The sequence below is a fragment of the Scomber japonicus genome, chromosome 3 (genome assembly GCF_027409825.1).
Source record: "Scomber japonicus isolate fScoJap1 chromosome 3, fScoJap1.pri, whole genome shotgun sequence".
NCBI lineage: Eukaryota > Metazoa > Chordata > Actinopteri > Scombriformes > Scombridae > Scomber > Scomber japonicus.
The window spans coordinates 5438074-5451187 of record NC_070580.1 but is presented as its reverse complement, the minus strand read 5'-3'; the positions used below and the strand labels follow the sequence as shown (position 1 = coordinate 5451187).

Sequence of the window (13114 nt, the reverse complement as noted above, 5' to 3'; positions counted from 1 at the left end):
TATAAAATCTTCCCAAATACAATCATAATTTAACCAGAGACTTTGATTTAACATAACGGGACGTGCAACGGTTGTTTGGAGGACGGCGTGACGCAGGATCCGACTTCCGTTAGACTGTTAACTATTGTTTACACTGTGCAGTCTCCTCTCTCTGTCCTCTTCATTTATCTCTCTAGCTGTCTTATTACTTCTCATACCTCTATATGATCTAGTTGTCTTTATGAAAACACATTAGCGTTAGTACGTGAATGCCTTTCTTTCGTTGCTACTCTGTTTACTAGCTCGAAGCTTAGCCTAGCTCTGCTGTTAGCTTTGTGAATCCACAGGTACATCTTCTCGTCCTCCTCCTAAAAAAATGGCCAATAGGTTACTGCAGCTGAGAGTGTTTGTTAATGAGCGGCTCACAGCGGCCGCGGAGGAAATCTTCGGTGCTGTGGAAAGAACCATATTAGAGTATCGAAACGACATGTATCTGTCCAGAGAGGATGTAAAACACAGCGGGCTGCTGATGCTAGCTGAAGGTTTGAATCGACAGATGGAGTTCTCTGCAGGTTAGTGTGCTCTGTGCTGTGTTCTCACAACAAGCTCTACTCATCATCTATTGTACGTGTGCTCAGCTGGCTCTATTACAGTCATGTGGGACAGTTTTATTACTGTACAGACTTAAATCTGGGACACTTATTGAGAGGCTGAATGGTCTTTGATCGATAACACTAAAAGCCAAAGTGCATGCCCAGATTATTTACATTTGTGAAGCTGGAATCACACAATTTGGACATTTCTTTCAAATGAAAATCACTCATAATAGCTGGCAACTTAATGAATCTATTGAAGCATATTACTGCCACAACAGACAAAGAACAAATGATTAGTATCATGTTATAATGTGTAGTTCATATGTGAATGGGGAAACAGTGTGTGGAGGATGGATAGGAGTTAGAGCTCTGTGATATGGACAAAATCAAATATATCAATATGATATTTTGACCAAATATCTTGATAGTGTTAGTGCCCACTCAAATGACTGTTGTAGCACAGTTACGACTGTTGTAGCTGTGCTGGTTAGTTCACATATCATATCGTATCATGATATAACAATATCTAAAATCTAAGACGATATCTAGTCTTATATCACAATATTAATATAATGTCAATATATTGTCCAGCCCTGATAGGAATATGGCTCATTCACACATTTTGATTAAGTTCTACTTCATTTGATTTAGACATGGTGAGATTCTGTTGTTATTGAACACAGTGGGTGATATTATAATAAGTATTCTTACGCTAAGCATATTCCATATTAATCAAATAATCATTGCAGCTCTTTTTAAAAAATGTTGCCCTTCTCCCTGATTTTGCTTAAAATACTTCTTCATCCACCATCTGCCATGATGACTGCATTTACCTGGATGTTGCTTGATAGAAATTTTAATTATGCAGCCCATACATCAATGGAGAGAGTAGACAGGAGTCCAGGATGTCTTGTATTGAAAAGGTTTATTAACTTGATCAAGGAGACATGAATGAATGATCAGTACATGTTATGTTTTGATGCTTCCTTCAATTCTGAAGTTTCTCTCCTCTGGGGATAGACTTTAAACCACACAGATAATGCCACAGGTTGAGCCATGCCCAAATATGGAATGATTCAACACATCTACAATATACAGACTTTAGTCTACTGGTCTATAGACAGAACATTGCTTAGATCTCACTCAGGACCTTTGTCCTCCATGCAACACTATATCAAACCTCTGACTCCAGCTGCCTCTACCCCATTCCGGGAAAACAGTCAAACACATATCTGACCTTGGCTGCTATAGCAACACTATCAGAATGCATCCTGTTTTCCCTAAAAGGAGCAGACTCACTGCTTACCACTATCTCAAGAGGAGACAGTGTCTAAATGGTGTAAACCCATCATTTGGTGTGGCCTTGCTATGACCACAAAGCCAGGTTTGACCCAGTGCATATTAATGATGGAAAATTCCCTGACATTGCTGTTTCTCTATAACTGTGTAGGTCTAGAGGAGCTTACTGCACTGTGTATTGCTTACTGTAACCATGACACACTTACACTATATTACTGCTATTATTAATCATGTTATACAGTATAAAATATGATCTAATCATTACATTAGGACACACGTGTACATGTGTCATATGTTTTATGGATGATGCTGCTGATTAAAACAAAAATGGTATAAATGCAATGACACAAACTTACAACACAGGATGAGAGGTATTGTGTTAAAGAAAATAATGTTCTCATTGGCACATTGTCTCCAGTCTCCCAGGAGGTCAGTGTGTCTGAAGCAGAGGTCTCCTCCCAGCCAGCACACACTCCAGATGCCTCTCCAGAGCCTCTGGAACACTGGACCAGCCGGGACAAAGACAAAATGCAGGATGTGTATGAACAGAGCACGCCACCCATGTCATGCCGTCAAATCCAAACCGAGACCAGCAGAGAGGAAGTGCTTCTCCCCAGCACTTCCACCGACTGGTTGAAAACAGAAGAGGAAGACGACGGCTACGAAAGATCAGAAACAGCAAACTTCTGGCAGCCGCTCTCCTCAGACAGCATGGATGAACATGATATTAGTGATGCTGAGTATACAGAGAGAGGAGGATCTAACTCATGTTTAAAGATGGTCAAGTCAAAGCAAAAGGCAAAGCAAAGACTTTTAGGAACATCTCTGGGGAGCCAACGTAGTGAACAACAGCCATGTGTACCCCAAACCCCTCCCTTTGCAAACATGTTGATGATGCAGCTTCAAGCTAAAACTGCAACCTTACCAATGATCCCAGATTTAACTCCTGGAAAGAAGAGGAAGAGATGTCAGAGCTGCCCAAAGAAGAAAGACACCAAGACCAGCACCATCTGCCTGAAATGTCAAAAATACATTTGTAAGGCACATTGCCAAACATTCACATACTGCCTGACATGCATATGAACACAATGAGAACAATGATTTTGTTTATACAGCACCCTTAAAAAAAAACCTCACAAGTGCTTCACAATAGTTACCACAAACACCATCAGTTAAGAAAAAGCCATAAGAGAAGTCTCTGTCCGGGCTCAATGGAGGCGCACATGATTTGCCCCAAGAGGACCAGAGGGGGCGCATACACTGATAAATGGACATCACAGTAAAGTTGGAAACATTGTGTGTCTAGCAGATTAATTTACTACTTTACTTACTATGTAAAAACCAGAGAAGGGAAATGTCTGTTTATGTTGATACAGTTCATCAGATGACCAAAGTCCATTCACATGTAGTGAACCTGCAGCTTTTGTGGCCTCATGCTTCTCAACACTACACACTGCTACTTTTTAAAAAAAAATACAGTATTCCCATTTATTTGCTTGTTTTATTGAACTCAATAAAGATATAAGAAATAAGAAAAAAAGCTTCTAGAATATTCATTTAAGATGGGTATTAGTCTGTCTTAAAACATCAACATGTAAACCTGTCTTTCTTGCTGTAACCATTCCTCCTGTTCATACTGACCATTAGAAGATCCCTTTATAATGCACTTATAATGGAAGTGATGGAGGACTAAATCCATATTTCTACTTCTGTGTAAAAAGGTATTTAAAAGTTGATCTGAAGCTAAATCTTCATCTTCTATGTTTCAACGTTACAGTGTTTTTAGTAGCAAAGTCTTTTTGTTACTATACTTCCACCACAGCTCAACAGGAAACACTAAGAGGGAATTTGATGTTGAAAAGACTGCAAATGTGTCAGATATCACTTTACTGATGAAGCTGATCATCTGCTTGCTTTAGCAGGGAAAGCTGGGAAATGTGCAGTTAAGCTGAAATTTAAAAAAAAATCATATATATATGTATATGTACAAACAAAACTGTCTATATCAGGGGTACTCTGCACTACATTTCACAAAAGAGTGATATCAACTCTGATGTCTTTCAGATAAGTCTTGCAGTGCATTGCAGCAAACACAGTAGTACATATACAGTTTCAAGGGGGTTGTAAGGGTGTATTAAACTAGTCTTCATGTAAATCAGGTAGATTTGAATTAAAGTTTTGCAGATTTCCTCTATTTACTGAATTCTCTTCTCAAAGATGTAATCAATTCAGTCTGATTACAGAAGTGTTCCTTCCATCTTAAAACCATCATAGGCATGTAAAAGGGTTGATGGGTGAGTAAGTCATTATTAAGTAAAAGTCACATGGTCACATTCCTCCACTTTTATTCCAGCTTCCCATAGAAGTGTGATTACATTCCTGACGCACTGAGTCTGGCTTCTCGTTATAGAAACCATCGCTGTGGTGACTTAGTGTGTCCTTTGAGTGAATGAAGAATACAATTAGGTACAAGTACAATACATGTTAAAAGTGGCAATAATTATACTTATTTCTTGCATTCAAGCATTATTACTATACACTACAAGCATAATTTTAAGACGTATCTAATTTCACTAATGTTTATGCAAACAATCAAACTTGCCCAAAAAGCTTCATACATCTTTCTAACTTGTTAGGACAAGTGACAGTGCTTAACTGAACAAATGATGTGATCCACATGTGACAGCAGGTTTGTTAGCTGTACCTACACTACCATCTAGTGTTGAATATATGGCACTGCACTTAGTGCTGAAATTCATTTTTCAATAAATTCTATTAAATAGAGAGACAGGAAGGAACAGCTTGCAAAAAGAAAAGACATCTATCACACTATTTATTTCAGGCAAGAACAGATGTGTATCAGTGTGTTTAATTATTTATAGCACACATGTTGGGAAGAAGAAACATTTGATTAAAAAAACATCACTAGTATGTAAAAAATGAGAAGGGCTGATGGTAAATACTGACAACATTCCTGAAACCAGTTTCTATCATGCAACACAAGCATCCGAGAATGTGTGTCTGCTAGCTGCTTGTAGTACAACGTGTGTGTTTGTTTCACTGCAGTAAGGTAGAATACAAGTACAATACATGTTAAAAGTGGCAATAATTACACTACATTACATTACAGTCAACTAGGACACAATAAAAACAGTATATTCATCTGTCAAAAAAGAGTATTTATGTTTGTGTTAAAAAATGTCTGGAGGGGATTTTCAAACTTTTGTTGTCAATTTGAGCTAACTTGAACAATAGCTGTGCAGTAGTGTCCTGATACCTGACAGCTACAGCAGATGGCGCTACAACACAAAGAAAAAATCAGGGGAGATAGCACGTGAATGAACGAGAGACAAAATCTGTTCTTCACATTCACACACCTTATCATCCTGGCTCTCTGGCTATTCAAACTGCAACCTCCCCTTACACGCCTCCTCCTCCTCCTCCTGCTGTCCTCCTCCCCGGAGGTAGTGAGCAAAGCCGACCAAGGGCTCATCCAGAGTCCGTCCATGTCCGTGTTCGTAGCCTACATATTAAACGATATGATTTTCCCTATTTTATCCACACATACAGTAACAATCAAAAGTTTGGACACACTTTCTCATTGATGTGAATAGGAAAGTGTGTATTATTGACTGGTACTGTAGCTACATGTTGATGAAGTCATCACCATAGAAAAAAACTATATGTCTGGTGTTTTCAGTTATGTTAGTGTTATGAGCCTATTTTCTTGCTTGAGTTATTTTTAAACTATAAATTGTCAGAAAATAGTGAAAAATGTCCATCACACATTTCCGGAGCAGAAGGAGACATTTTGGCATGTCTTGTTTTTTTCAACCTAATAGTCCAAAGTCCAAAGATATTCTGTTCATGATCCACATAAAGAAACACAGCAGGTCTCAGCTTATCAAGAAACATTTATTCATTTTAGGGCGAACATCATCAGGCTAACTCGGTGGGGGCAGATTGTGGGGGTCCTGCGGCCACACATGCAGCGATGGGCACGCTTGAACATTTGGGGAAAGGGCGAGTGATCATGGCATCATAGCAGTGTTTCTTCTGACAGGGAGGGGGGTCAGAGGAGGGTAACGGAGAGATGGCCCCCCCAGAGTCTGTCAAACGGTAGGCACAGGGTAACTCTCATGTTGTACTTCCTATCCAGCAGCTCTTATAATATATCCATGGTTAGAACAAGTGACAACACTAATAACAAAGATGGATAAATATTTGAAGAGGGAGAGAACCCTGGACTTGATCCTGATCAAAGGTGTCTGAAAACTCTTGAATGTAGTTAAATGTCACAAAAGCCCCAAAACCCACAAGTTTACATCCAAGTAACAAAGCCCTCTAGTCATAGTAGTTCTGACTCTTGTCCACCTGGAGCAAAGGAAGGGAATCAGGTGATGTAATTCTACAATAAATAATGGGCTGGATGGATTCGATAATAAAATTGAGATGTCAACACTGGAGGCTGCCCACAATCGTCCTCCAACCTCAACCAAGTCTTTATTATTGTAACAATGATGATGAAGCTCCCCTTGACAGTAATAAAAGAGTAAAAAGGGAATTATTTATTGATCTTAAAGATCTCACAAAATTCCTTGGACCAGATATAACATCTGAGATGTATCTAACAGTGAGTGGCAATAACATGTATTTTATAGAAGTTACAATACAGATACATAAAAATACATACGGCTAAATACAGTCTGACCATCCCTATTAAATCCTACATACTGTGAAATAACAGCAATCTTACAAATTAATTGTTACAGTATGCCATATGTGTCTAATGAAATATTGGTCATCCACTTCCCACATCCATTGGAATAAATGATTTCTGGTCCCTTCCACTAAAACAACAATGGATTAAGTTCTAGGTTGTATATTGGATAGTATAATGATAATAGCATTTATTCATCAGTTAAGTAATTGGTAAAGTATTATTATAAATGAAATCAGTTATTTCAGAAAAGTAACACATGTTGATTGTTTTTGTATATATAAGATATGTTTGTACTTCCAAAAAAGAATCCTAATGGTAGAAAGCTCATCTCACACCAAGAAAACAGTTTATGGCACTGTAACAGTGTCAGTGTTATATATTAGATGATAGATTTATCAGGTATACAGCCAATATTGCATAAAGAAAGCACTATTGTAATCACAGGAACATTTAAATGAACATTTATCTTATCCATAAATAATCCCATAACACCTAACTACATGTCAACCACAAGGTAGTTAAAATAAGAAGATTAAAAAAGTCCTACAAATATTGCCACAGCACGCAGTGATCAGCAATAGGGTGACCTCTATTCCTCCTATTTACAATTTTCTATTTCAACTCAATACATTTCAAGCTTATCACCTGTTAGATAACTGGCACAGTATTTCAAAGAGGCTGCATATCTGAACAATTATTAATGTAGTTACCCAACAGTCAGAGCATCATGTGTTGGTGGTGACAGGTGGTGACACATTGCTCAAACAAGCAAGCAACAGTTAGTATACCTCACATTCAAAGTTTGATTAAATGAATTCCTGTAACATGGAAAGTAAAACAATAAAATGTTCATAAAACATTTGTCAAAGCGATGCAGTGACTTTCTACGCTGAATCTACAACAAACAGATTATAGTGTTAGCTAACCTACATTGTGGCTTTAACAAATTTGACAACTCTTCTGTTCTTTCAGGATGAGCTACCACAAGATTTTATACATGTTTAATGTATAAAATCATTTTTATCTTGTTATCTCTTTGTTGAGCCTTGAGGTCCAAATGTTGGTTCCACTCCTTCATTCATGTAGATGGAATCAAATTGTTTAAGTCTCTCTTTGCTGCTAACCTCATGTTTATTTACAATTGATCTCTCTTACATTTAGGTTTTCTGGTTCATTTCTTTGAGGACTCTTTTGATTTGTTCCTTAACCCATGCAGATGTTCTCTCAATGCTATTTTTCTCCTTAGGAATGGCAGCATCACCTGGATGTAGAATGGGACAACATTAGTCCATTAATTGCCTTGCAGTACAGTATGAGGCTACTCTTTTATTCTCCATACACATATTTTTCCAAGTGAGTGAACACTTGTTAACACACTTGTTTACAAGACTGCTTCAGCAAATCTTTAGTCTATCTCACTTACTAGAAGCTCAAACAAACAATTGGAAAAATGTTTTTGTCAAAGCTTTCACTCATTGTCTCATAATTTGGATTTTCCTTAAGTATTTTTTATAATTAACCATGCTAGCTTAATGACTAGGGATGACAATGTCGGTCATTCCACCACTTTGGTACCAACTGAAATATCTTGACAACTATTGGATAGATTGCTATCCCCTCCCACTCCCCATCTTTTCTACTAGCAGCATCATCAGGTCAAAATTTCAATTTGTCCTATACTCTTGTTTATGACCACATACCTGCAAAACTAATGATCTTCCAGTTAGCCTAAGCTGTACTTTGTGTTAGTGTTTATCAGATAATGTGAGCATGCTAGCATACTGAACTAGATTGAAGCATACTTGTTAACAAGTATGATAGCTTTGTTACTGTGAGCATGTTAGCATGTTGACAGCTGTGTTCAAGGATTACCTCACAGAGCTGCTAACATGGCTGTAGACTCAATTCTGTTTAAAAAAAATCATTAGCTAATCAAAATAATGATTCTCAGTGTGTACAACCAGTAAAAATACTTACGACCAAAAGCTTTCTTGTCAGTGAAGTAGTTTTCAAAGACGTATACCATCAGTCTTGCTTCTCTCCTGCTCCACTCTCTTTCAAACAGCTGCTTCCATTCAGGTTTGAATGTATAATTTTCACAGATGATTGACACAATATCTGCATAACATCAAGAACAACAAACTGTTTTTTTGTTTATTTTTTTAATTCCTTGTATCTAACAGTGCTTCTATTTAGCATTTCCATGATCCCACTGATGTCTGGTCAGAACGGTAATTCTTTGAATATTTTTCAGCCAGATAAAACTTTTATCATTCAGAGCTGATAGTGTACAAAAGATCAAGAAAATCCTTCTGAAGATACAACCTGCTGCTGGATAAGAGGTTAAAATGTTCTGATGTTTCCTCCAAAGGTTTGCATATAGAGAACACTATGTGATGGAATGATGCTATAGATCTAAACAATATAACCAACAAAGGGACAAAGTGATTTAACTAGGAGAGAACAGCGTTTAGCTTGATGAGAAAACACATTTATTTGGAGGGAAATTTCATTTAAAAAATGTAATTTTGTAAATGGTAACAGTGAATAGTTGAACTCCAAAATGAATAATGTGTGATGGAAGCATTGTGTCTTGGTTGTTTTATGAATGTCAACAAAAACACTGGCTTACATCATTGATGTTTTATATAATAATATTTAAAAGTTATTACTTACCAAAGGGTCCACATTCTTGATGGTTGTATATTTGCAAGACAATCTCCATCACCTCCTCTAAGCTCTTTCCACACAGTTCCTCTCGCAAAAGTTTCTCCACCTCTTTTCTCCTAAAGTCTAGATTCAAATCAGATTAGTTTGTTGTCATTAATAGTCTAAAAGACACTGATGTACATTAACACATGAGATCATAGCAGGTTGGACCTATAAAAAGAACAGTTTACAGACATTTTAAAAAATTCACTTATTCACTGTGACTGGGAGTCAGAAGAGATGATCGATATGTCTGTCTGTCTGTCTGTCTTGTTAGTTGGATCAATTCATATTTTGTTTAGTTTTGCAAATTACATTTGTTGATAATAAAGAAAATATTACCAGCCATATATTTTAAAGTGAAGCTGGAGATGTCAGCCTGTTAGCTTGGCATCAAGACTGGTAGCAGGGACAAACAGCTAGCCTGGTTCTCTCCATAACCAATGAAACAGAAAGATGGATCCATTTATTTATTTATTTTTATTTTAAAATTTAAAAAAATAAATGGACTGCTTTGGTGACACTGCTGTTAAGTTTTAAATAAAGGTCAGCATTAATTCAATTCTTGGCTTTTAATTTGGCCAGGGGTTCTAAGGGACTTGGGTAGACCTGCTGCCTCAGAGCCTTTGCACCTAACAATATGATTTCAGCTGCTTCTCTGTTGTGACATCCAGAGATTGTTATAGTCACGCTGACTGTACTTACTCCCAGCTCAAAATCACAAATGTCAACATCATGGTGGTGTTACATGAAAAGTCAGTCATAAACAAACAGGATTCATCCTCTGTGAACCATGATTGTCCAAACTAAATTTCATGGCAATCAATCTGATAGTTGATATTGTGTTGAACGAATTGATCAGTCGACTAACTGAATAAAATTACTGGCAGTGGTGGACAATGATGTTAACTACTTTGTGCAACTACAGCTCAAGAAGGGTACAATAAAATACTGAATTTCCAAGACTATCTTCAAGAGAGTAAAGTAATTACTGCAATTATGTATTTGAATTAAATACATAAAACATGTACTCACTGATAAAGCGCCCAAACATGCTATCATCGTCACATGTACGGACCTCCATCGGCCTTTCATCAAATCTTGCTGCAACTTCCTCAATCTCCCATGACCTCCAGCACCAGATTCTGTGGAGGTGTTCTACCATCTTCTTCAGATCTTCATCAACTGGTTCCTCACTAGCTGTTACTACCGTGTGATCCTCTGTTACTGCTGTCTGCTGTTTCTCCTCCTTCGGAGTGTTCTGACCTCTGGACAACATTTCTTTGACCATTTCTAGCAGCTTTTCAACCTGAGTTTCAATATCACTCTGGGTTTTTGTCTCATCATTGAAGACAAAGTATCTGTTCCCACATTTCTCCACAAGCCAGATGAGAGCATCCCCTTCACTCTCAATGTGCTGCTCAATGCTGTAGTCTCTGAGCCAAAAACCTTCAGTGAAGACCACTATAGTGTTTTGCCAGACTGCCTCACCTAAAGGTCTCATATTGTCCTCTATAATCTTCTTCTGTTCATTGGTAAATGAATTGTCAGCAGGGATCATTAGGAGGAAGGCTTGGCTGGAGTAATCTTGGTCTTGAGGACTTTTCATGGTAGATGTGTGAGTTGTGGCTCTGTGCTGATCTAATGCCTTCACGATCTCAGATCTGACAGAACTTGGTACCAAATTGGCAGAGAAGAATTTCCACCATCCAGGAGTATCCACAACAGTCACCTTCAGTTGTTGTTTACCTATGACTCTGGTTTGTGTCACACATTCTTCTGTTCTTCCATCCGTTACAGGAACGCCCAAGATGGAACAGCCTGCAGTGGTTTTGTTTGCAAAAACCCAGCCCAGCAAGATGATGGTTATCTCTGATGAGATTGTTTCTGAAAAAAAGATTATCTGAGTCAGAGACACTTACATAAAGAAACTAAAATTCAAACAGTTACACAGATTTGCAGGTTCTGCTACTTGAACAATAATACGAGCAATATTTTGTGCAGTGTCCAATGACTGAAAGTTGTTGTTTTTCTATCAAACAATCCCAGTAACAATTCTGTGGAAAACTTTGTTGATCAATGGTGATTGTTGTTGGAGGTGAAACTAGAAAAGATATAGTTCCATAACATATATACAATTAAGAATAAGTGCAATATTCTAAAATATGATGTTAAAAAATCTTTTACCAACCTGCCTCGTTCTCCTGTGTTTTCTTCTCCTTGATTCTTTTTTGTCCTCTGATTACTGCTCTCTTATTCACGTCTTCTCTCCTTTTGTGAATTTTCTGCAGTTCTTTCTCAACATTTTCAAAATGTTTTCCTTTATTCTTCTTCACCAGTGTCTGAACCTTGTCCAGAAGCCTTTGACTTAGAGGTTCCTCTGTCTTGTCAATTACGTATCTTCCCCCACATCTCTTCAGGAGTTGTGCCAAGCCGTCTCCTTCACCAGCAATGTACTCTTCAATGTTTGTACTGCCCAGCCAGTCCACGCAGGTAAAGAGTACAACAGTGTGATTCCACACATTTTTTCCATAAAGCTCTAAGTGGGCCTCTACTGCTTTAGCGCAGGCATGTGTGAATGGTAAGTCAGCCTCAACTAGCAAAATAAAAGCATGGGGTCCTGGTTTGCAGTGAGTGACACTGAATACAAGTTCCTCCTTCACAAGTTCTGCTGTATCACACAGTGAGTAACCCCTCAGCCACATAGGAGCTTTCACCAGCTGAATTAACTTCCCACTAACCTGCCCTGTATGTGTCACACTGTGAGCAGATCTTTTTCCCCATTCAAACTCTCCTCCTAAGATTCTGTTTGCAACCGACTCAGCTCCATACATCTGTGATCCAACGAGAACAAGTCTCAGATCTGGGGTTTTATCTGTGAAGAGACAAAGTACAATTACAGCCACACTTGTAGAAACCACAGAATTATCAGAAATTCTTTGACTCAGCCAACATGCATTTAATGTATTGTACTCACCACAGGACATTTTGTATTCTGCTGTTCCTTTGCACTGTTGTCTCGTTCATTGTATGTTGTGGTGTGACAATGAACCAGGAAATGTTTCTTATGATCACACCAATATCTATGTCCAAAGGACAACCAGTTTTCTCATGGCATGCATGTCAAAACAATCAACAACACATTTTCAGTTGTTCATTTTATTCAGGCAGTCTTGTGTTCAGTTTCACTGTGTTCTCCATTGTGAGGTTTATTTTTCTACTCAATTCCTTTAGTTTTTTTTAAGTCATTATCAGACATCAAGTTTCACATTTCACTTTTAACTAATATATTATTCTCTGCAATCTACTATGTTTCTATATGTGTAATTGAAGTAGCCACAGCTTGATTTTTTTCACATTAGGGGAAAGAGTTTTACCAACATTGCCTAAACATTGCTCAATGCCTACAACTTTCAATTGAATGTCATGGTACACTGTAATTATTGTAGTTGGCAGGAAAAAATGTTCAGTTAATCTATAATCTATAAGGCAAACATATGCAGTTGTGTAAGATACAATATATGTTCTATTTCAGTCTGAAAGCTGCTACATGGGATTAACTTTTGCCACTTATTCCAAAGTCCTTTGTCCATGTATGAACTATACTGAGAGAAGCAGTTATCAGGTAATCTGTAATTTTTTTGGGAAGTAATGTGTGCAAATGATTTGCTATGAGTGTTAAATAAGTATAAATTAAAAGTATCATTTGTACCATAAAGTAAAATGTCATATGCCCAATTTGTGAACTTAAATACTGTATTTGCATCCTGTGGTCATTGTTGGTTTATAGTTCAGGCAAAGGATCAGT

General features: G+C 37.6%; 1 protein-coding gene across 1 annotated transcript; it reads left to right on the top strand.

Annotated features, from left to right (window-relative positions):
• The first annotated feature begins 223 nt into the window (after positions 1-223).
• LOC128355732 (uncharacterized) lies at positions 224-3075 on the top strand. Its single transcript, XM_053316068.1, has 2 exons — positions 224-551; positions 2293-3075. The coding sequence occupies exons 1-2, from the start codon at positions 356-358 to the stop codon at positions 2955-2957; spliced, it is 861 nt and encodes a 286-aa protein (XP_053172043.1). The 5' UTR covers positions 224-355; the 3' UTR covers positions 2958-3075.
• The last annotated feature ends 10039 nt before the right edge of the window (positions 3076-13114 follow it).